The 26,140-nt window shown below is 40.1% G+C and overlaps 1 protein-coding gene across 4 annotated transcripts in view; it reads right to left on the bottom strand.

The window, feature by feature from the left end:
• Nucleotides 1–26,140, bottom strand: part of PTBP2 (polypyrimidine tract binding protein 2) — a 42,108-nt gene that overhangs the window by 11,006 nt on the left and 4,962 nt on the right. For 3 of the 4 annotated variants that reach the window (XM_010013489.1, XM_010013497.1, XM_010013505.1), the window contains exons 1-4: nt 7,896–8,111; nt 7,363–7,506; nt 4,166–4,330; nt 3,976–4,086 (exon numbers count right to left, since the gene is read on the bottom strand). In XM_010013489.1, the coding sequence (XP_010011791.1) occupies nt 3,976–4,086; nt 4,166–4,330; nt 7,363–7,506; nt 7,896–8,027 (552 nt within the window). In that variant the 5' untranslated portion in view covers nt 8,028–8,111. Of the gene's footprint in view, nt 1–3,975; nt 4,087–4,165; nt 4,331–7,362; nt 7,507–7,895; nt 8,112–19,454; nt 19,531–26,140 lie in introns of those variants that run through there. The other variant, XM_010013481.1, reaches the window with a different exon arrangement.

The following is a 26,140-nucleotide window of genomic DNA, read 5'->3' as shown; positions in this document are numbered from 1 at the left end:
AGTCTCTCATGCTCTGCCAGTGAGGAGGGGCACAAGAAGCTGGAAAGAAGCACAACTGAGACACTTGACCCAAGCAGCCAAAGGGATATTCCATACTACAGCACATCATGCCGGGATATAAACTTACCATTTCCTAGCACAAGTTGTGCTCTTAAGGATTCAAGATGTCTGAAAAGCCTGAATGCAATAAGCATGGATAACTGCCCTGAAGCTGAGTATCTTATCTGGAGGTGTCCTTGCTTTCCACTCTGGCAATGACTCCTTGAAGCTCCTATTACAGATGTTAGGGCAATGTAGTCTAGCAGACATCTTTTGTAGACTGCTACCGGTGCAGAGCAACCCTGAAGCTGTCACTCACATCAACAGGGAGGAAGACAACTTGGATGTAGAGTCAAACCTCAGCAGAATCTCTGGAGAGGTACTCTGAATCACCTACAGGCCAACTAGAACAGACACTCTCCATTCTGACCTCTGTTGGGCCAAGATGACTGGCATGCACTACATACATGTCTCAGTTACTTCTCCTGACGTGAGGCATTAGTAACTGTCAGTATCTTTCTATAGAATTCCAGATTACTGCTATTCAAACTTAAAAATATTTAAGTTTGCTGGTTATGCTGAAGGTATTGATCATTTACTATGGAAATGAGCTATATCTGAGTATCTCTTCATGCATGCAGACATCTAGAGGACATCACCTTCTGCTTCAATTAGCACAGTAGGTCAATGTGCTCTGCTACTGCACATACTCAGCACCTTCTCCAACCCATGGCTGGGCTGCTGCATTGCACAGAACCTGAGCTTTGTCACCTTCACTGTACCACTCTGATCTGAGGGTGCTGATGAAACACAAATTAGTGCAGCCATCACCTACCTCAAAAGCAAATGAGCTTCTCATAAAGCTAGTGAGGCAGCAGTGCTATTCTTCACTACTTCCTCATTCAAATAGTAAAAGTGGTCCCACAGAGGCTTGGTATTGTACATTCCTGTCAGTATCACTGGTTTCTCAGAACCTTCAAATGAATAGCATCTCTCCTTGGTACTTCCAGCCCTTCAGTTTTCCAAATTGCTCTTTAACTTCCTTAATAAGTCTTCAATTTCTATTAAGGCCACATTCTGATTTCCCCATTATCTTCTATAGTAAGAACTGATGGAAAAGAAATTGAAAACTTCTTTCCTCTTTTAGCATGCTTTTCATTTTGAACACCTGCAACTGAAATGTAGCCACCACAACCTCTTGTTTCTACTCTATTTCCAGATATATTTAAACCAGAGGGGGGTTTCCTATCATCTGACTGTAAGTACTTTTCTTCTGGTGGCACTTTGTGTTTGAGCACAGTAGCTCAACCCTAAGAACTGTACCTACTTTATTCTATTAGCTTGGGAGGAGAGGGGGAAAATTAAACCTTCCTTCTAGTTTGGCACTCTTCAATACTTGCAGTGGGTATTACTCTCAGTATTTTGCCTATTTATGTATAGATTGGCTAGAATATGAAACTATAAACTGAAGACTATTTCAATTTGTCACCAAGATGGGCTCCAAGATCACTCTGACAATGACTGTACGTGCAGGAGTCACCTACTCAATGAGTTAATCATTCACCCATGAGTTACCACTAGTAAACAGCTACCCTAATCAAAACATGAAGAACTGGAGTAATAAATACATACAGTAACCCATGACCTAGTACCACTTTGTCAGAAGTCAACAACAGTAAGAGATCCTTGGGTTCCTTCCATACGTTCTCATACCTCATCCTTTGTTATTCTGTTACTTCCTTATAATGTATTCCTAGAATTACACTGATTGATTTTCAGATCACTACAGGCCATTGCACAGATGTCATCTTTCCATTAAATCTCCTGATATACTTAAGACTCAAAAAAGGTAAAGAAATGTGATCGCTCGATGTCCTATTGTGCTTTAGAAAGGCACTTTAAAAGCAGCATTAACATGTCACTGACAAAATAACTTCCCAAGCACAAATCAGGCCTGAATTACAACACTCTGCAACAAACACAGGAGCACCCAACTGTTTATGAAGTGTTTCAAATAGGAGCCTAAATGACTTCAGTTGCTTTCTGCAGCCATTGTAGGTTAAAGATCTTTCCTGCACTATTTTAAACCTACTTAAAATATGAAAGGTGTATCCAATCCAAGCAAAACTTCTACCCATTACAGTGACATCCTTGCATCTCCCTCTACTCGACCACCATCTCATATTTTGACACTATTCATCTCTGAAAAGAATATCCCTAATTTAAGTTATACTCTAAATATACAAGTATTCCCAGACTGCTTTGCAGGGGTAGATTATCTTAAATTACATCACTGTAAATCAAGTTGCAAATCATCTTTATTCCTGTGACTTTATTCTGGCTGACTTTACTCTTCTCAACAGCATGAAAGCTTCCTCTCTGCTTTTTGAAAACCTCTTTAGCTTTTGTGATTCCTGCCTTGACCACCTTTTTAAAGCATTTTTTTAATCAATAACCAGTATTCCATTTGGCGATGAGGACAGAAATGACCATCCTCCACCATGAAGGTCTTGGTTTCAATACGGTCATCACTCCTTACAAGAACAGAAAACTAAGGCAGTTTTTTTTCCTCTACTAAGAGATACTCATTGCCAACTTAGTCTGAGGTGCAAGCTTTTCACTTTTGCTCCAAGTTCTCAGCTATTCTGTCATCTACGGGCAGTAAGCACTTTCTGTGCTGCCAAGCAACACCGAACCAGCACATCAACTTGAATCAGCCTCCCACAAATCCAGCCTCTATGGGAAGGTTGGAAAACAGAAACTGATTCCATTTTAGCTTGAAAAATCAATATAACAAAAAAAATCCAGCCTCTCCCTTTCGTTCACCTTTTCTGTTGCCACAGATTCATTCAATTACCCCCTTCAACTAATCCCAAACAACTGGTGTAGATTATGTGCTGTTGATCTGTCCTAATTTATCCATAGGCTCTCTCCTGCTATAATGAATAAAACCAGTTACCTGTTCTTGCCTTTCCTACCCAGGATAGGAGAGCTTCGTAGAATCATGCAATGGTTTGGGTTGGAAAGGACCTTAAGATCATCCAGTTCCAACTCCCTGCCATGGGCAGGGACACCTCCATGAAAACACAAGTAAGATCCTGCTCTCACCTGTCTCTCATCCAAAACTGCTTCATAGGCTGATCCCATGAGTAAGACTGCACTCTCTCTTGTGGGCATTTATGGTTATAATGAAGTCCAAGTAATTTTGTTTAGGATACTATAATTAAATACTTATACAAATCTATATCCAACCCACAAATCACATCTTTGTTTTGATGGGTAGAAAGGATCAACCGACAATAATTTGCTCTTCATTAGAGACTGTAGTGACAGGACAAGGGGTGACAGGTTCAAACTGAAACAGGGGAAGTTCAGGTTAGATCTAAGGCAGAAGCTCTTCCCTGGGAGGGTGCTGAGGTGCTGGCACAGGGTGCCCACAGAAGCTGTGGCTGCCCCATCCCTGGCAGTGTTCAAGGCCAGGTTGGACACAGGGGCTTGGAGCAACCTGCTCTAGTGTGAGGTGTCCCTGCCCGTGGCAGGGGTTGGAGCTGAATGATCTTAAGGTCCTTTCCAACACAAACCATTCTACGATTCTATCTTACAGAATTTCCTGCTTAGAGTGAATTAATTCTGCACCAACATCACAGCCTACATTTCTACTGCTTGCTGACATCTGCACCAAGGCACTCTTGCATATGTGAAGTCTTATTAAAATATTTGGTCATAATTATAGATGTATACAAGTCTTCAGACATAGAACCCTTAAACAGAGTATCTTCAAACACTGATTTTATGCAATATTAGTATCATACCTCCCAACTATTTTTTCATCTCAAAGAATTCACACAACTACTAAGGTCATCAGGTTATCCTAATGTTATATTAGCATTTTACAAGCATTTAGGTCTCCAGCCTTAAAAAGAAAACTCTACTTACTAGTTTTGCTTGCTGTGCATTTACTGGATCACCATACTGCAGCAAAGCTTGAAACTGGTTATTCTTTGTGAATGTGATTATCTTCAATACAGCACCAAATTTAGAGAATATCTGCCAAAGAAACACGGTCAAGTTTTACACACAAGTTCCTCCCAAATGAGAGCTCAAGTTCAAAAGAAATTGGGCTTACCTGATGAAGAACATCCAGGGTTACTGGATAGTACATATTGTCAATGATTATTCTAAGTACTGGACTCTGAGCTGGAGTCACTGCACTCTCACTCACAGTGGTCCCGCTAATGGGAGCATTTGTTGCCTGCACAGCTGTCACTGCCTGAAGAACAGCTTGGGCCCGCTTCAAAACAAAAAAGACAAGACAAGAAGACAGCTTGGTTAATAATTCAAGAGGAGAGCTAGAAATTAATTAGCAATATTCGTATAGTTAACTTCGTAAGAAACAGAAAACTGGCCACTGATTTAAAACTCGGAGCTACAGACAGAACACAACTAAAGTGCAATGCAGTCTGACTCTGTGAGAAGAGACACATGAAAACAGCAATTAACCCTTATGTCACAGTAAAGAGGGGCTTCAAATGGCACCAGTATCAATCAGTCCTACTTCTACTCGTAAGGATGAAGTAAGCGAGGATTTTGAAGGTTTCAAGATTCTTTATTTTCCTTTCAAGAAAACCAAAACCCAACAAAAAACCCACAAGCCTATAGAAACCAGAAGTATAGAACCTGTTTTCCAGGACATTCCATTACAGTTCACATTTCCCTGCCATTTCAGAACGCTGATAGGAAGGGCTAATGCTAAGGTAACGCTTCCGAACTTCTCAGCTCTAACACAGTGGAATCATACACAAGGCTGACAAATGTCAGGAAGTAGTATCCCCAGAGAGTTAAAACAAACTGGTGTTTGTTATCCACCCTCTTTCAGAAAAACAAAATCCTCTTCATGGGTGGGGATTTTGGGGTGTTTAAACACAAGCAGGGGTTTAGAAATCCAACGGAAACCACATGATGACAGCACAAAACCACACAGCTATGTCACTACTTCCACTGCCCAAACTGACAGCATCAGAAAGATTAGATGTCTTTTCCTGAGAAAGAAAAAGTGCAGGAAAAAGGGGTTCCATTTAATACTTTCATTGCAGGAGCCTTATGAAGCAGAACGATACCGAACAGAGAGACAGGTGAGCATGCCACTTAAAAGTAAGACCCACCATATGAATGCATACCGCGTATTTTAAAGGCATTAGAGCTACTACATGATTTCATAGCTTACAACTTACATGATAATCCTCATACTGAAAGGAATCAATCAGTAAGGAAAGGGTGAGGGGGGAACAAAACAAAAAACATAAAGACCTGGTGAACACTAGTTGGGAAAACAAGATTTACTTCTACATTTAACAGTACTGCAACCGTAAAGACAGCTTCTGATAACAAACATGTTCTTTTCTCCCTAATGTATGAAATATATAACTTCCAAGCTGGCCAGATATTGGGCCAAGTTGCATAATTATTTCTTACTCCTTCTGTAAGCACAAGAGAAGTACATGGGAATTAAAACTCACTCCTTCAAGTGACTGGAAAGGGCTAGACTGTATACTCAAAAGAACCAACATCGGTGAAGCCAGTATTAACATCTGACCCTTGCCAGCACTACCCATCTATGTTTATACATTCTATTTCATTCCACTAAAGTTAATGTGAATACATGGACGAATACAGGACTTAACATTACCAAGTAAGGATAAAATCTATCTGATATTTATTTCTTCCCAAATGTAGTATTTCTTTCTTTCCAAACGTTGCAATGTCTGTGCAGAAAGACTAAACCCATAATGATTACAGAGAATTACAGAGGTCACTGTCATCTCAATTCCTCAGTCTAGATACCAGACAAAACAAGGTAAAAAATGGTTGGTTTAAAGGAGTTTAAATGCTCCTCTGTGTTTTGATGTCTCACAGGAAAAGGGGTTACATGGAATTATAGAGGTGAGAGAAAACAGATTCAAAATGGACTGTTTAAGTTTTCTTCAGAGCCAATTCATTCCAAGTACAGTCCTGGAGGCTGCTATTGTTGAGGAATTCAGAATAAAACAGCTTAATGGAACTTTGACTACTTTCATTATGTTTAAAGGGTTTTTTTATCTTCTTTATAACTGAGACACTTGCTCTCCTCTTCATATGTTTTATCTTATCTTTCCAGTTCCATGGACTAAATACCGACTTCTTTAGATCTTCCTGCTTGAACATGCAGAAACAAAGACAATTTCAAATCTAAACCAAAAGAAGACTACAAGCTACATCTGCACCACCTTTATTTTTCCTTACAGAAAAAAAAATAGCCAACCACCTTGCGTTGTATAGAATGCCTTGGAGATACCAGTAACAGAATACTTACTGTCAGGTACCTATTGCTATTATTTAGTTTGAAATTGAAGGAATAGAGACCTGGGAATATGTTCAAATTGGGTATTAATGTGTATGGTGGCATAACAGCTGTTGAAAACTGAGCACATTCTCTACACTGAGAAGGTGGACACATAGAGTACATAAAGAGTTTTAGCAGAGAAGCCGAGGACAACGCAAGGGAAAGCTTCTTAAAGGACTATGTCCACCCACTAGATGTGCAGACAGAACTCATCCTCTATTCTCTTTTTTCTAAGTAAATGAAGGTATTTGTTTTAATCACTGACATTTTGGGGGATAAAAAAAAAAAAGATCTCAGTTTTTAAGAAGTACCTTTAGCAGCCAAACTATCGCAAGATTCTAAGGAACTGAAATGTTTAGAAGCATCAACAGGAAAATCAGTACTATACTTGATCTGAACCAAGATGTCCTTCAACAGATTACTATTGTTTCTAAAGGCAACAGCTATCACAGAATCACAGACTGGTTTGGGTTGGAAAGGACCTTAAAGCTCACCCAGTTCCAACCCCCTGCCATGGGCAGGGACACCTTCCACTAGAGCAGGTTGCTCCAAGCCCCTGTGTCCAACCTGCCCTTGAACACTGCCAGGGATGGGGCAGCCACAGCTTCTCTGGGCACCCTGTGCCAGCGCCTCAGCACCCTCCCAGGGAAGAGCTTCTGCCTAAGAGCTCATCTCAATCTCCCCTCTGGCAGGTTAAAGCCATTCCCCTTGGCCTGTCCCTACAGGCCCTTGTCAGAATTCCCTCCCCAGGTTTCATCATAATGGAAAATTCACACAGAAAGCCAATCTCCTTCAATGTCACAAAGCAGAATGATCATACGGAAGACTACAGTAGCATTAGAATGTAGACAAAACTGCTTTAAACATATACCACATAAGCCAAGAATACATGCTAAGCCTCATTTTCTGCCTGCATCTGTAATACTCCAGAACAGTAAATATACCTGGTTAAGTGTGTTATCAGTCTTCAGTTCTTTATGATTGGAATACTGGATATAGATAAGTTGGTTCCGAAGATGAGGCATCACAGCAGAGTAGTAATTCACCATAGTGATAGCTGCTTCTTCTGTGGCAAGTTCCAAAAATGCCTGTGATTAAACAGTTAATTTTCAGTATTTACAAGGCAGATAATAGTCATATTAGCAGCATATATAAAACACTTAAAGCATATGACAACACGTAGTAACAAATACCAGTCTGCAGATGTCATTCGCTGTATACCAAGTCTACCGGCCCAAAAACTCACCTCTGAAGATGCAGGACTCTTTATCTTACAGTTAACTTTTTGTTATATGCAGCTCCAACATACCCTGTTCCCCCCCATAATTTACTAGAAGACACTCTAAGTTCATAAAAGAAAAAACTAAGGCTTTTTGGTTTTAATACTTACTGTTATATGACTTATTCAAGACCATTTTAACAGCCTATTTTGACATTACACAGAAAGCATACTGAAAAATGGAAAGCAACAAGTTACCTGATTTTTCCCTTTCAGCATCAGGATGTTGGTCACCTTACCAAAAGGTAAACCTAAAGCAATAACTTCTGTTTCTGTCACTTCCCCAGGCAGTTTCCTGATATGAAGAACACGAGAAGGAGCCCCATCCATTTTAACGTCCCCTTTGAATTTCTTGGTGTCATTACCATTTGCTGAAAGACAGAGTCAGACTAGATTTGAAAAGTTGACTGATAAAATGGTTTTCATTATAAATATCATTTTGGGGTAAGCCACCTCTTAGTTGGGTCTAAATAAAAGGCAAGGGTTCAGAACAAATTCTGAAGAGACAGATGTTATAGCTTCAGAAAAGGTGTGTTCAAGGCTAACCCAAATCCTTTTCAGCTCTCGGTGAAGTATCTCATGTAATACCATGCAAGAGCATTAATGATGACTCAGAAGGGCTTGCATAAGAACTCTAAATTCTATTAAAAAAAACCCCAAACAATTAAAGCTTACCCAGAATTCTGTTTTTCAGGAGAAAAATGGTGGTGAATAGTTACTAGAAGAGCTTCGAAAGGGAAGCTTTAAGGATTGTTTGCACTAAGGAACCAGACACAGAAAGCAGAGAAGTATCAAAGCAAGACAGGAAGCGTTATTAATGCTGAGAAGGATCACACTGGAGAAAGGGGATGACCCGGAGGACTGATATTACAAACATCTGATGAAATCCTGAGCCTCACAATTCAAGGACTAAGAGCAAAACTATCCCTTATGAACTACAAGCTCCCTGACAGAAAAAAAAACAACTAAGAAACATGATGCAGCCAACACAGGGGAAGGGGATGTGGGAAGAGCCAGACCAGATTTTCCTAGAAGAAGCAGGAAAGCATTAACATCATTGTACAAAGCACCTGAAAGGTATTATTAGGAATGCTGTCCAGAATTCTTGGACAAAATTCCAGCTGGAGTTCCTAGCCAGCTGGATGGAAGAAGGCTTGCTTTGGAAAGGCGGCCAGTAATACAACCGCTGCCTACAAATACGTCAGTGGAGTAACAATTAGAGCCAAGAGCTAAAGAACAACAGTGTCCTAAGATATATGGATATTAATGAATTAATTAATGCTGGAAATTGGAACGCAATTACATATGAGAGAAGCAAGTGTTAAGACTTCCCTTTTTCTACTTCTGGCTATAAAACATGCATGAGCTACTCAACCTCAGATTACAGGCTAGAAGAGCACTCGAATAGCCCCATGTATTTCCAAAACAACCCACACCAACTGTGACTAGGAGAAAAAGATCTATCACTGTTAGGGTTCAAATTCTTGGATTGAGAGCTTCTACCAAAGAAGATTAGAAAATAAATAAATAAATAAATAAATAGTACAGGGCTACTTTGATTTACTCACTAAAAAAGCAGAAACAATAAAGGGGGGAAGGGGAGTGTGAGAGAAATCAATAGGAAGCATTTACGGGTGTTAAATCCTTGTAAGAAAGTTGATGGCTGCAATTTGCAGAGAGAAGTGAATGAAGAAGTCTTCAGTTCTCACTCAGCTGTAACTACAGAATGTCATTCTGAACTGGTGCCAGGAAAGTCATTTCTACCTAATCTTGTTCCCTGTGTAAAAATACTGCTTTCATTTCTGACTGACTTGAGCACACAAAGAAGAATTCAAGCTCTTAACTCTGTTTGCCTAAGCCAAGCCAGCTTACTCTAGATTAAAAGCACACAACAAAATGGACTCTTATTTTCACAAGTCAAGAACATCCACGCTCCAGATGTGGATCTGAAAAGCCAAACCAGGTATGGTATTTAAGCACCTGTTTAATGCTATTAGGAAAACTGGCAAACTCGGGGTCTCCGACTAAACCTGTGAACCTATGTCTTACGTTTTCAAGAATAAGGTCATTCTCCATAGTTCCATTAAAGGAATTAATGGGAAAAGGACACATCTATACATCAGGAACTGTTTCCACCACTCCCTTCTAGCTTCTTCTAACAGCTAAACCTCTAATTTGAATGTTTCCACCTTCCACTTCAGCTATCTATCTTTAGATTTAGCTAAATGTAAAATTCAAGCTATTCTCTTAGTTAAAAATAGTATGCCTTAGAGGCAGGTCATCCCTTCACTTCCTATTTCCCCCCCCAAAAAAAAAGATACTCCAGAACTGAGGTTTTTAAAAAGTCCTGGCACTGCAGAACACTTTCTAAGTCTTTTCCAACTTCCAATAGCAGCCAAAACAACCCAAACCTAACTACGTTGGAAAGGGTCAAAATCCAGCTAGCAGTTACCTCCAACTGCCCATGCTAGAAGGGTCAAATCCAGGCAATAATATGTATTTTATGTTGGTTTGCTGCACAGAAGGACAAATAGTGATGGAACACAGAAGGAAATGTCAAAAACCACAGTGTGAAGTAGGATCTGAAGTCCACTGTTAGTCTACCCAAGGCTCTAACCTCTATCCCTTTGGTAAACATGGTGAGACTGGGCTTCCAGGTAGCAAAATTACACAGTAGAGCACTTAATCCTCAAAGACAGAAAACACCCTTTTCTTTTTCACCTGAGGCTCATCACACAACAGTCTTCCCTAGTTCTCAATTTAAATCTCTGCCAAAAAACTCGAAGAATATATTGCAAAGTTTGTCAGGCTTAACAATGAATTGCAGGCAACACATTACAAACAAACTTGCAAAGAACAAAAGAATGACAGTGATACTGGAACTAGATTTCCAGCGCCTGTCATACTTCAGCTTTCTAAATAATCTGAATTCATACAGGTTTCAAAAACTAAGTATGAAACGTTAACAATGAGAAATGAGAAAGTGAAAATCAAGGCTTCAAACTGAAAGGTTTTCTGAGCCTGGTAAGAAACCTCTGGTTTTAGTACGTCACCAGAAAAGTATGTACCATGAGATGGGTTCTTATGGAGCTCTATTATCTTTTGTGTGGTTTTCAACATATCATTTTGACAGATTAACTTTTCCACAGCATAACGTTCAAGAATTTGAGTGGGGTTTTGTTCAACTACAGCTTGTATTTGGATTAGGCTTTAGGTAATCGCAGTGTTACTAATAAAAGCATCCCTAGCCAGACAGAATCACTCCAGTGTATGTATTTGCAAAGAAATGTTCCTTTCATAATTACTGCATTACCTGAATAACTGGTTTTCTCATTTGCATTTCACACAGCTCTTGAACTTTCATTGCATCGAGGGGATGCTGAAGGGGGAAACCTCACTCCCAGGGTAAAGGTTGGACTTGATCATCTTAAAGGTCTTTCCCAACCCAGTTGATTTGGTAAGAACTACTAACTACTACTGAGGAACTGTTCCTAAACTGTAAGCTTATTGGCAAGGAGCTATTTCATCAGGTAAGCTTGGCTTCCACCAGACCCAAAAAGCCTGATCCATTTCAAACCTCTTGCTGCTAACACTTTTAACAAATATAAAGGAGGACTAAAGAACGTAATGCTTACAATATCCATATTAGAGGAATAAATAACCATCACTGTGAGAACAGCATGGCCCAAACACAGTGTTAGTATTAGTTCATTTGTTAAATTACAGCCTTAGAGTTAAAAATTAAAATAGTAAAAATCAGAAATCTAACCTGGAATCACAGAATCATTTAGGTCAGAAAAGACCTTTAAGATCCTTGAGTCCAACCATAAACCTAACACTGCCAAGTCCAGCACTAAACCATGTCCCCAAGCACCATACCTGCATATCTTTTAAATACCTCCAGGGATGGTTATAGTCAGTTCAGACTGCCAAAGAAACCCAAAACGAAACCAAACCTGTTCTGTAACAGCCACTGCACTGAGGTAAACCCTCTCTGGCTCTGCACCAAAGAGAAGAAAAATCCAGGTTCCATGGGACATCAGCTATTTCTAACAAAATCTCCTCTGTACTAATGATGTTCAAAGCATTATTCTCCTACCTAAATAGGATATTCCAGTCTAAGCATAACTGATACCTGAGCCACATCCCTGTTGCACAGAGTTCCTTCAATTTAGCATAAACCAAAGTTTGTAAGTAGACTGCTTAGGAGCTGACAAAGCCTACAAATGGCCATTATCTACACTGCTTTGGTCCCTGGCATTCTTTGTTAGAAACTCCTATTTTATTAAACACAGAAACCTATCCAAATAAGCAATAAAATGAAGTGGAATGTACACAAGGCATACTCCAAGTCTGTGGCATTCAATAGTTCAAGCTATGAAGATTCAATGAAGAAAATCTGATCTCAAAGTTCAGCCTAACTCCTGGCAAACAGGGAGTAACTTACTTGCTGCTAGTAACTACTTTCGAAAACACACTGTAGTTAAGATTTCATCCAAAAGGAGTTTCTCTTTGCACACAATTTATGTATTCCTTGAAAAACAGTAATAAAAAAAAAACCCCTCGAAAGCGTTCTGTGGCCAAAAATACATCATTAACCTTGAAACTATATAAAGCCTTTTAGATGTGGGATTCTTCTCTATAATAACCTTCTTTCATGTTCAAAAATGTCCTAATATAGTAATACAATGATGCAGCTACGTGCAGAGATTTTGCATCCAGTAAAAAGTTGCTTTCACCTATTATTTCCTGGAAATAAAGGGAAAGTATGTTAAAATTCATCACAAGATGCTGATTCTAAGCCCCTGTTTCTCTGCACTAGTGAAATCATTGACTAATAAGTATCCATTTTGAAGGAGTCAATCTCTGTTTCACAACTGTTGGTCCAGACCAACAACCAACTACAAACCCAAATGTAAATACTTAGGCTTTCCTGAAACATTTATTTCATCCTTTCCTTTCAGTTTTTACATTAAAGACAAGAAGCTTACTAGTAGTATTAGTTATTGTTGCGGCTAATGTGGAAAGTACTTCTTGTTTCACATAAGCTAAATATATGAAATTTGATGTTACCAACAAGAGGAATGTAAGACATATCCATACAGGAAATAGCTGACCAAGAGAAAAGCAATGGAATTATACAATCATAGACTCAGAATGGTTGGGTTGGAAAGGACCTTAAGATCATCCAGATCCCCTGGGCAGGGACACCTCACACTAGAGCAGGTTGCTCTAAGGCCCTGTGTCCAACACTGCCAGGGATGGGGCAGCCACAGCTTCTCTGGGCACCCTGTGCCAGCACCTCAGCACCCTCACAGGGAAGAGCTTCTGCCTTAGATCTAACCTGAACTTCCCCTATTCCAGTTTGAACCCATTACCCCTTGTCCTGTCACTCCAGTCCCTGATGAAGAGTCCCTCTGCAGCATCCTTGTAGCTCCCTTCCAGTTTACAAAAGGGGATTATGACCAGACAGAAAGATTAAATATTGCTGTGGCCTGAACACAATCAACTGCATAAAACAACCAGCTTGGGAAAAACCACTGTGGTTTTGTTTCTGAGGTTCTTAAATATATATATATACCTGGCTTGGTGTCACAGACAGAATATAGGAAGAGGAGACCTTTGGTCTGAGCCAGTGACAAACTTTTCCAAAAGTACCAACAGGTTCCCAGAACAGGAACTTTGTTTTAGTACGGCCACCTTTAAATTCCAGCTTTTCTCTTTAGCTTGAACTTCTGAAGTGTTTGGGAGAAAGAACATAAAAAAGGAGATACTACACTCAAAACTAAGACAAAAACACGAAGAACACGAAGTTCTCCGAGGGCTGAATTCATTAATGTTAAAATTAAAAAGTTACATATTCAGTTTTACTTATGCTTGTTTGGTTGGTGGGATTTTTTTCTTGTTTTGGGGAGCAGAAGTGTGTTCTGCAACACTTGGTACTTCCAAGTACTTTATATCCCATTATCCCTGCCTGGCTAAGCAACTACTACATTGTGGAAGTCTTGCCACTTGAACTAAAGCACTAATCAGCAGTAATAGGTGGATTTTTACCATGTACATGGGCCATGTGCAAAGGAGGATCTTGACCAATCAATAATAGAGTAGTACAAAGAGTATCACCTATGAGGAATTTGAGCTTCACTTGAGAGGGACTTTTGACAGGGCCTGTATGACAGGAAAAGAGGAATGGCTTTAACCTGCCAGAGGGGAGACTGAGATGAGCTCTTGAGCAGAAGCTGTTCCCTGTGAGGGTGCTGAGGCGCTGGCACAGGGTGCCCAGAGAAGCTGTGGCTGCCCCATCCCTGGCAGTGTTCAAGGCCAGGTTGGACACAGGGGCTTGGAGCAACCTGCTCTAGTGTGAGGTGTCCCTGCCCGTGGCAGGGGGTTGGAACTGGGTGATCTTCAGGTCCCTTCCAACCCAAACCAGGCTGGGATTCTGTGAAAGAAGTAAACAGGGTCAAGCAAGCAAAAAATTAACTTACACAGCTTTTAACTGGCACATCTGCACACAGGCTGCACCTCTTTTCAAAACCCACAGGGCACCGAGGAAGTTTTCTACACAACTACTGTAACACACATGGAATATGGTAGAGTGGCTGTTCAATGTTACACTAATGCACTTCCCTTCAGCCCTTCAAAATGTCAAATACTACAGATGGAGTGAAATGCAACTGAAGTGGTACAAATATGAATCACCACAGCATAGTGCTGCAGACAGAAGTTACCTAAGTTAATAAGAATAAAAGCCACTATTTATTTCTCTGATCCTGAGGCTTTCTGAAGGTTTGGGGGTTTTGTTTGATTTTTAAAGTTTTTTTAATTTCTAAGAAGATACATTGTTCAGGCATCCAAAGCATTAACATTTATAGACTCATAGAACAGAATTGTAGAATCAGCTAGGTAGGAAAAGACCTTTAAGATCATCAAGTCCAACCATTAATTTAGTTCATCCACATGCACATGTCTATGTATGTCTATAGAAAAATTTAAATTATAGCCTATTATTAAACTCTTATTCTTTCCAATCACATGTACTGTCCTTCAGACCTTTCCAATTACTACTAATTGTAATCAATTTGCAGGCTCCAGAAGTAAATTACCTATGTTTAGGCATCATTAATGTTAACTAATAACCAATTTTACTTTGATGTGTTCAGCCTGGAGAAGAGAAGCTGCTGGAGACATCAGAGCAGCTTCCAATGTCTGAAGGGGGCTACAAGGATGCTGCAGAGGGACCTGCATCACGGACTGTAGTGATAGGACAAGGGGTGATGGGTTCAAACTGAAAACAGGGGAAGTTCAGGTTAGATCTAAGGCAGAAGTTCTTCCCTGTGAGGGTGCTGAGGCGCTGGCACAGGGTGCCCACAGAAGCTGTGGCTGCCCCATCCCTGGCAGTGTTCAAGGCCAGGTTGGACACAGGGGCTTGGAGCACCCTGCTCTAGTGTGAGGTGTCCCTGCCCGTGGCAGGGGGTTGGAACTGGATGAGATTTAAGGTCTTTCCCAACCCAAACCATTCTTTGATTGTATGCCTTGGTACCAAGTGTTCCGTTACAATGAATTACCTACCAAAGTCACTCCCTACTAATGAAGTAAAAACAAGTTCAAGATCAATAGTATCATTTAAAGCTCCAGGAATTTGGGGAGCTCAGTTGCAAAGTAAGTTTTGACATGTTTTTTACTGCTTGAACTTAAAACACACAAATGTGAGCAATGAAATTGGTGACATGTATAGTAAAAAAACCTGGCAATTCTTCTGCTTCAACCCCATGTCTTTAACAAGCCATTTTGTAAAACTTTCATCAACATCTTTCACTTCTTATCTACTTCCCTTAATTTTTGTGAGTGCGTGTGGGTTTTGGCAATGCAATTCATGGCATGAGCATCTTCATATATATAACTGCTTCTACAACTTCCATATGGCAGTCCTTCACCTGAAAAGAAAAAAGTCTCACAAGAAGTTGAGCCTAAAAGCAACCCAGCAGAGAGGAAACACTTTAAGTTCTTAAAAAGAAGGGATTTCCCTAGATTTAAAAGCTGCAGAACAAGCAACTAAGTTGCATATAACAAATAAGTTATGTATTTCCTGAACATAGTTTCACTGAAGGGTAAAAAAGTTATTTATGTACAATCATTTACAATGTACAGACAGTCACAGACTAGTTCGGGTTGGAAAGGACCTTAAGATCACCCAGTTCCAACCCCCTGCCACGGGCAGGGACACCTTCCACTAGAGCAGGTTGCTCCAAGCCCCTGTGACAAACCTGGCCTTGAATACTGCCAGGGATGGGGCAGCCACAGCTTCTCTGGGCACCCTGTGCCAGCGCCTCAGCACCCTCACAGGGAAGAGATTCTACCTTAGATCTAACCTGAACTTTCCCTGTTGTCAGTTTGAATCCATCCTGAACCCCTTGTCCTGTCACTACAGGTCCTTATAAACATTAATTAGCACGTAATTAAGGTCTTTAAAAACATGCAGAGGCAAAAATATGTTTGAAACATCCTGGCTCCAGCTCTGTTTTCTCAGAATCCTTTTACCAGGTCATATTTTAGTTTACCTAAACTGCCTTTCCAGTCATTGCTGGGCATCAAAACAAAACCAGTTAATTCACAGACCTTTGCAAGAGGGTTGTGCTCTCCGAAGAGGTCAAACCAAGCAAGATTCTGATAGAAAATAACATATACTTGGACAATGTTTTCAGAAAAGGTGAAGGAAAACACTAGGAGTAGTTCAGGAAGTAGCAGGTCTGTGGTTTTGACAATGCAACTTCAACTTATCAGTGTCAGAAACTTAAAACATCTAATGCTGACCTGGAAGATGACAAGCTGGCCTCCCTTGCAACAAACTGTGAGCTAGTAGATGCGCTTGTTCCCTCAGTGTTGACAGACTGATGTTCTGCCATACTGCTCAAACTCAGTGAGGAAAAAGCAGCATCATCTTGAATGTTTAAATAGAAATGCTTAACTGAAATGAAATGCAACAACACTAAGGACAGTAATCAAATTATGTGGAAAGCAGGAGGTACAAGACCAGAACTATGTGGTAAAAGAACTCACATGGGAGTCATCCTCAGTTATCCAACTTTCTTTTAAGGCTGTTCTTTTGCAAAAAACACACAGGAACTTAACACACTCACTTGACTTGTAGTGAGTGTCAGCAGAACACACTGCCAATCTCATCTATACAGTTTGTGGGATGGATACTGATGACAAAGCTGGTTAGAAAATGCTCAAGTATTGCCTTGTACTTTGAGCAACGTCTTTTGGACAGCACCTTCCTTAATTCCATATGATCAAATTGCCAGTGGTTCTATAATCAATAATACAAAGTCAGTGTCTGTCCAACAATTCTGCAAGTTTCTTTCACCAAAAATAGGGAGGGATTCATATGTAAGACGCCCTATAGGGCAGTAAAAGCATGCACCTTTCATGCCTTTCTCTAAGAAAGAGAAATAGAGCTAGAGTATTCATACAAGCATTAAAGTATTACAATATTCTAACTGCATGGAAGCTGGGGAACAAAAAACCCTACTGGAACTGTTAGTGTGATAAAAGGATAAGATGAGCATATTGAAAAACATCTCCAGTCTCACCCCTAAAACTTGGTTTAGGGTAATATTCTACAGTAGGTAGTTAGTAAGAAATGAGGCTGTGAACCACAAGATTTTGCTCCAAATTCAGGCCTACCAGGGCACTGCTAGTGACAACTGGTTTTTTGTCTGTGCTTTTACCAATAAGGCTCAGAGGATTACAAAGACAAACACTGTTTCTTCTGTTCATCTAGGTATGTGTTTGGAAAAATATCAGGGGATCAGATGTTGAAAACAGCAAGGTCAAAACCAGAACGTTGGGGCTGTTGAGCCTGGAGAAGAGAAGCTGCTGGAGACCTCAGTGCAGCTTCCAGTGTGTGAAGGGGGCTACAAGGATGCTGCAGAGGGACTCTTCATCGGGGACTGGAGCAAAAGGACATGGGGTGATGGGTTTAAACTGAAACAGGGGAAGTTCAGGTTAAATCCAAGGCAGAAGCTCTTCCCTGTGAGGGTGCTGAGGCGCTGGCACAGGGTGCCCAGAGAATCAAAGCACTCTTTTCATTTTAAGAGCTTTTTGAGGAGAAAAGGATTTCTATTTAAAGTTCGAGGCTTCTTAGACAAGCTTCTGTATTTTTTGGTCTGAAAACTCATAATGACATTCATTCATATTTCAGGTTTTTTCCCTTTCATAAATTCACTTGCATTTAGTTTTCCTCAACTAAAAGTTTCTCTGAAAATCTATGGAAAATCTGGTAACATTCAGTTAACAGTGTTCTCCCTCCCACTGCCCAAATCCAAACCCTCCCCCCCACACACAACCCAAACTCCTTTTCATTCTAGTTTCTCATCTAGGTAAAGCAAAGTGCTGAAGCATTAATATCCAGGAACGGAGAGGACATCAAGAAAATGAAAACAAGGGACCTCTTTCAGAAGCAGAAGGAAGTAAGAAAAGCAGGGAAGACAAATGAACGTTCTGGAGTTCTAAAAGAGTTATGAATGCACTACATCCCATTTTAGAGCTATTCCAAAGAAGTATCATCTCTTCACCTTTGGTTATAGAACTGCCAATGGAAGTGGTTCTCCTCTCTTCTTGCACCACACTCCTCCACCCCAAAGTGAATGTAGCAATTGTGCAGCCATGGGACTGATGAGTAAGTTGCTCCAAGGGAAACTAGACTTTTTGGCAGTACAGTTTACTGCTGGATTAGCAACTGTATGAGCAATCCAACATAAAGAATGGAGCAGAAACATGTGGAGTTGGGGGAGGGTTTCTGCCTGTGCTAAGGATGTAGGATGAGAAAGCACAGAACTACCCATTCTGGCAACCGCTGCCATCACAACCCTAAATGTGACATGAAATTGCACCCTAGATCCCAGTCTTATACTACTAGATTCAAAGGAAAGACTCTGCTACTAATACCAGCTACTCTACTGCTCAGCACAAAGACAGAAAAACTGATCAGGCAGATTAAAGCAGTGAACCAGGCAATTCTTTGGAAAGCCCAGCACCACTCTCTAATGCCATGAATCAATTCCTCCACATCTGGAGCTGGGGGGAAGAAAAAGACCTCTGAAGTGAGCCTTCCAAGGGAACTCAATGCATGTTCACCATACAGAAGTATTAATTGCAACAGAAGATGTTTTAGTGTGTGCCAGTTCAAGTTTTTCTAGCCAGCATCAGCAGCAATGTGCCTAAAGAACAATCATGCCCACTTTGCACTGACATTCTGAGATTCTACCGCTGCAATCTCAGGCTGAAGGAGCAAAGTGAGAAGTTTCCTGCTTTAGCAGTCACAGCAAACAGAACAAGACTCTGTTCTTCTGAATCCACAGTGTTATAAAACTGGCAGTGTTCCTCCCTGCATGCCCAGACTCACAGATGTCCACGTGTGAAAAAGGATGTCATCCCGGAGTTGTTAAGCTCTTTACCTTTGCTTGGCAGTTGCAATTCCTTACTTTGAAGGCAGCTGTGCAAGACAAGTGTAATTTTTCATTCCATCACCCACCAACAATTTAGTGTACAGACATCTGAAAGTTGCCTCTTGTTTTATGGGATTCGCCTTCTCAGATACCCAAGGTTTGTGAGTAAACACAAGATCGCTACAGCATGACAACAGTTTATCCCTCTATAGCACAACGGATTCTGGTTTCAGTGTTTTCCCCTTGTAAATAGGAAATAAGTCCAAGTATAAATGACAGATTTCTCCTTTGAAAGGGCATCACTTACCAGTAACTACCATGCTGCTCATGTTAGAGTTCGGGCTATTGAGTACACTGCCTGAAAGAAGTTCGTCAGATCCTCTCTAAAAAGAAAGAGACAGTAAAAGATTTTTTTTTTCCTCTATTTAGTGAGTTTTTAAAGCTGATATTAAAAATGTCAGTTTGCAAGGGAAAACTTTCAGAAGAACTTAAGCAAGCACAACCAAACCTCTTCCTTATATTTCCTCTTTTCAGTTAAGTGCAACAACTTGAAATCCAAGTAAAGCGGTATATTTACATGGCAAGCTTTGAAATGAGAGCAGCTTAAGCACAGTTGTTTCACCCACCACTGAAATGAAGACACCTCCAAACACAATGAGAACTGAACAATAACTGTGTCCAGCATTTCCAATTAAAGTATTATTAGAATTAACTATATTTAATTCTATTTCAGTCACATTTAAATTCACTTACTGTTTTAATATTGGAATATATGTACATAGTACATGATTCTAGCTGAAACTACAAGGGAAATCTACACACAAATAGAAACACAGTGTTTAACTCAGTTCTAACACCCCTATTTATAAAAACCAAACCAAAACAAGCCCACCCGAACCAAAACTGAAAAACCCAAACAAAAACCCCAATGGTTTTCATCCTGTTGTGGACATTACAAGAGAATCTCAAGAACAGTCAGCAAATATGGTTTACACAGCACCTTGATACTGCATACTAAAATAGCAGGAGGATCTCACCTTTCTAGGCAGCACAGTTGCAAGATGCATAAAATCAAACCTTTCCCATTTAATCATAGTGCACATGAACACATAATCTATGTATGTGTTCATACACAGAACAGTATGACAGTTTAATTCACACCTGAAATACAGAAGCTCTTAAGAGTAGTTTGTATGTGTATTGCACACATAGAGCCATTAAAGTTTACCCAGTTTTCAACACCAGCTCTGAAGAATCTTATTGAGTACTCTATGCTCTCAAGGGTACACAGCAGTCAACAAAGCTGCCTATCAAATCAACAGCAGATTTCCTTCACAACTGAGTAATGCCTGATACGTAGACTAAGTAGGACCATGAGAAGGACCATATGTTGTCCTTCTCAGTGTAAGTACAGATCTCTAATCACATGTAACTAAGGAAAAATTTAGCTGGGTGAAACTGAGAAACAAATTAGAGAAGTGATGGAAACTCTACATTATTTAGACTACCCTGCTTTCTACTGCAAATGTAATACACCAATCCAGGCACTAGGTTCTAGTTTTCTAATATAATATATACATGGGTAGAATACTGCGGAGTTCAAGATTACTACCCGTATTAGCTCACTCAGTGGTAACAGCAGTTCCTTCCTTGTTTGGAAACCCTTGTCTGTAGCCTGGACAGCTCAACTGAATGGGCAGAAGCAGCAGCAGAGACTGAATCAATTCATAGTCAGGCATATTAAGATAACTCAGCAGCATTTTTTCCTCCCTTAATATGCCAGGCATTCATTTCCAATAGTACAGCAGTTACCATGTATTGTATCCCCAGTACAATGAATGCTCTTCCCAAAACCTGCAGGAACATTACAAGTCTGAAATATCTCAAATTTTAGTTGTCTTCAGCCTCTGTCTGCAGCCCCACCAGCTGCAAACTAACAGAACACAAGAGTGATCATACATGAACTTCTTGTTCCTGGTAAATCAGGCTTTCAAAAAGCCGTTCATTCCTTAACCCACAGCAGAAAAATCCAAAAGGAACACAAATTACTCAACAGAGGGGATATTAAGTTACTGTAATTTTTGTGTTCCATGAGCAGCGAAGAGTTTTCTCTTCATTTTGAAACATCATTCTGAATGTCATGAATACATTCAGAGTCTACCACAAGATTTAGTCATTACACTTGGAAAAGTTTTAACAGTTTTGTTTCAGAAGAACAAGCAAATGTGAATTCCTTATAGTGACATCTATCATAAATTCTACATTTGTTTTATTGTCACAAAGCAGTGTTCACAACTCTGATTCACAGATGTCCAGGTTTGTAGTTCACCATGAAATCACAACCGTAGAGCAAACCTCTGCTAACTCACTCCCACATGTATTTGCCAAGCTTCTGGGAAAAGACAAAGGTACCTCTTACCATGTGAGTAATTAAATATACCTGGTTCTTTTTCCTTATCAGTTCTTAAGCAGCCCAGACAGCTCTGCACTTCACTCAGTATGTAGAACTTTAAGACACATGATGTACTTGGGCACAGAGCAGTTAAATTACAAAATCAAAAGCAGTAACTGCCTGGTAATTGTCTTTTATTTCAAAAAGGGCTATCTTAAGATGACAGTTATCTGGTAAAGCTGTTTACATTTCAAGTAAGCAAAAGCATTCTCTTTAAGACTGGCACTACTATGTGCCTCCTGAATTACAGCACAGACATAAATACTTCTTTTACTTACATTTATTCAGCTGTGAGGAGGCTTTATGCAATTAGTGATTTGGGGTGCTTGGCTTTGGGTTTATGTGCATCTTCTTCTAGAGGGTGCTAAGCCAAAAAGGACTGGCATCTTGTTTCCAAGGGCAAACCTCTTCATCACCCAGCTCTCTCATACATGAATTTCAGAATGGTAAACCATTTCCCATGCACCTTGAACATTCACTAGCCTTATTCTCAAGAACACCAGTTCTGCTAGTCAAATCGTGCAAAGCAAAGAAACCTTTCAACCTATTTGGGTAAATTCCTTGAGTGTTTCAGACGTAAGGAAACTAAACTCATCTCTGAAGAACACAGCACATCAGATTCAGTGAAGAATGCAAGATCCAAGAGCAATCTTCACTTAACTCTTTTCCCCATCTGTGCAAACTGCTGTGTTCTAAGGAATCAAAGCAAGTTTGTTTAACAAGACTGAAGATCACAAAGAAATATAAAATCTAAGTTAAAACAACAGACGAACAAAAAACACCAGTGATTTTATTTCAGCATAGACAGTAAAGGATAGTTTCTACAACAGCAACATGCTAGAGACTAACTGAATATCCATTTCAGCATGAGGGAAGCAGATTATAAAGGACAAAATAAGAAGTACAAACTGCTATTATACTACTAATAGGTCATAGCCTGACAGGTAGTGCTCCAGAGCAGAAGTTTTCTATGCCCTATTTTTATTCCTACCAATGTCAAGAACATTAAGATATATTAATCTTCCCTAAAAGATAAACTCCTATTCAGATCAGAGTTGTCTAGAACACTTCTTCATGAAACCAGCACCTGCCAAAATAGCTTTTACACAGAATAAACAAGGGAATTGCCAAACTAACTTCCTGCCCTGAGTAAACCTCGATTTTCTTGCAGTCAGTATGTCCTTTCAGAGAAACCCAAGTTATCACACCCTTGCCCCCATAGAGCATTTCCAGCCATGGTGCGAGACCAGCATGCAGCATGTTCATGTATGGCATCAACCAGTGGAATTACACAAAGCAGATCTTCCAGCTCCTTGCTTTAACAGTCATAGCTAACTCGGAGTTCTTCACTACACAAGCTGGATTTAGGTAGCAGGATTTTGGATTCCCCCCTGCAAAACAGACTACTGTGAAGCTTCATGCTATCACAGGTTATATTAAGTAGCTATGTAATGTCAGGAAGTCATTTCAGTCACACTATCCTTCCAGGCTAAACAAAACTATACTATTTAGAAGTCTTTGCCAACTATCTTCCCCTCACACTCCAGATAGGGCTTGAAATATTTCAGTCATTCCCCAGATTCTATTACACCCAAGGTAAAAAAAACCTCAAGAGTAACAACTCTGGCTTCAGAGTTACCAAAGAGGTTTAGTCTTTTAAGCAAAGTACTTTTTTGACAACTGTTTATGGAAGAGAAACATTATCAGCTCTTTTCCCAGTAATTCCAGCCTATGAAGAGACTCTTAGCAGAAGTTCTGGCTAAACCTAACATAACAAACTGAGTGTATTACAAAAGGCTTACTAGAAGCATGTCTAGATACACTACATGAACGCTAAACCAAAACTACTAAAAGCAGTAAACAAGTGACAAAACTGCACTTTGTTAGAAAGTCAACAGCATCGTCTGAAGCAATTTCTTTAATTCCCAGTAGAAAAGACAGAATACACTCAAAGATACTGAAAAACACATTTTCTGATAAACCCTTTCATTCATGGTACTCAAATTTGCTTATATTACAAACCTCTCTCACGAACAGGATGCTTTTGCCCACCCCACTTCCCTCTCTCCCCCACTCCTGCCCTAGATGAAAGGAAGAAGGAGAACTTAAGCTGCACTGCACATTTACCACAGTCATTCTCAGCCTACAGGCACAAATTTCCCAAGGGCTATGACAAGCCAGGAGACAGATCTCATGATTTCAAGAAATCTAACAGCACTGTAAAACACTTCATCTCTTACAACATCTGGGAACAGTTTAAAAGAAAAAGCCAGAAACTTGATGGGAGAGGAATAAAAGCACATGAGAATTCCAACACAGACATTAAACATTCCCCTCTAATAGATACACACACTTGTAAACACACTGCTTCAATGTTCAATGTCTGATTTTAGGTTGGGGGACAGGACAATACACTTCAAACCCCTAAACGCAGCATTTCTAAACTTCATTTCGTTTACAGCGATGGCTCGGATTTTGATGAATGCTTCATTTTTGACAGGATACATTTTTAGTGAAACACTGTATAAATACACCCTCACATACTCTTTAGTGAAGAAGAAATACTGGATCTGCCTTATGCTCTGCCTCGCACGCACTACTGTCAAAACACCTAATCCAAATTAGATGGTGAATAGGCCCTTACACCTCTCGCACATACAGGATCACAGAAGACTCATTCAGGACAGGGCAAGCCAAGTCCAAATATACAATCCAAAAGAAATTCCATGCAGGTTAGTAAGTATTTTACAAATCATAGTTTAAACTAGAAGCTTGTTCCCACTTACATGTATAACACCCCTTTAATTCAGTATCACATTAACTGGGTAGAATACGACCACCTTTCAATGCTTATTATCTGTATTCTCTTTTTTCCCCACTTCAGTTGTTTTTCATGCTGTCCTCAGCCCAGCATATATTGTTTATATATCCTAACAACTAACTTCCACCATTTTTACACTCATTTTTTTTCCGTAAGGAAGAATCTAAGAGAAAAATCAGCTTTTACCCTTTTTAACTATATGCATGGTATATGCCATGTACCTACTTTGTGAAAACACAAAGTTGGCAGAAATCGAGAGCGCAATCAAGGGAAGCTGAGAAGTCTTTAAGCTGAAAGGAGACAAGGCTCAGTTCCTCGGAAAAGTTTCCAGGTTCTCAAAATACAATGTGGAAAAGAGCCAAATTTCTCCAAAGCATCTGAAGATCAAAATGGACTATTAAACCAGCAGGCTGAAGAGTAAGAAAAAGAATCAAACCTGCACTTAAACCTCATCTGGAAAACTTCAAAGTTTCAATTGTAATGAACGACTGCAGGCAAGAGTCATGTTCAGTATCAACTGATGCTTCCAACTTCCAGGAGGAAACACACAGATTTTATTCCAGCATTTCAGGCTTTCTATTCCACTTTTACCAGGAAAGAAAGTGTTACCCTGAAGCAGCTGCACATAACTGGTACTAAGTTACAATAGGTGAGAACTACTCGCTAGAGCTACCAACCTGGTTAGAGAGTCATGGAGCTGAGAGGTACCCATTTGGTCCCGCAGTAGCAATTTCTACATCTCCAAATCAGATCCACTATGAAAAGAAGGTATTTTCTACTTGTTTCTCTGCTATTTTGCAATAATAAATCAGAAGACTTGGGGCTATTTTGTCTGTAATTCAATACTGATGTTACAAATTCATAAAAACCCTGATTTTATGAAAAGCTAAGAACGTATGCACTTGCACCTATAAAACCCAAACCCCTAAATCAAACATCATAATCCCATTAATAGCATGCAAAACTAGAACCTCATTGAACCAACTACCACCAAAAGAAACTGTCCTACCTTATCCCTGGCTCAAGCAACTTGCTCCTGTTCTGTCCTCCCCAATTCTATGTGCTACAAGCATTTATGCAACCACACACTTTGGTACAAATCCAGCTAAAAAGATGGAACTCATTGTTGTGTCAGCCCAGCTTTATCCTGGTTAAATTCCCAAGAGAGGTTTGTGAAGTGGCTACCCAAACATTTGGTGCCCAAGTACTACAGGGACAGAGAAAACTGGAACACAGTTTGATCTGCTTGTGAAAACATGTCCTAAAGCTCTAAGAGATGAGAAATACTCACAGGGTGATGGGTTCAAACTGGAACAGGGGAAGTTCGGGTTAGATCTAAGGCAGAAGCTCTTCCCTGTGAGGGTGCTGAGGTGCTGGCACAGGGTTCCCAGAGAAGCTGTGGCTGCCCCATCCCTGGCAGTGTTCAAGGCCAGGTTGGACACAGGGGCTTGGAGCAACCTGCTCTAGTGTGAGGTGTCCCTGCCCGTGGCAGGGGTTGGAATTGGATGATCTTAATGTCCTTTCCAACCCAAACTACCGTATGATTCTATGAAATGGGAAAGGTATTTTCATGCTGGTTTTGATTCCTATTTTTCAGATGGTGAAGGTGATCACATTTCTCTTTCTACAACCCTTTCAATTAAGAGGCAAGCGTTAAGTGCTCTGTTTCCAACTCGTGACAGACACCAAAACAAATCAAACAGGTACACTAAGCCTTCCC

Source organism: Nestor notabilis, unplaced genomic scaffold (genome assembly GCF_000696875.1).
Source record: "Nestor notabilis isolate BGI_N333 unplaced genomic scaffold, ASM69687v1 scaffold23450, whole genome shotgun sequence".
In the NCBI taxonomy this organism is placed as follows: Eukaryota; Metazoa; Chordata; class Aves; order Psittaciformes; family Psittacidae; genus Nestor; species Nestor notabilis.
This window is presented reverse-complemented; position numbering and strand designations above follow the sequence as displayed.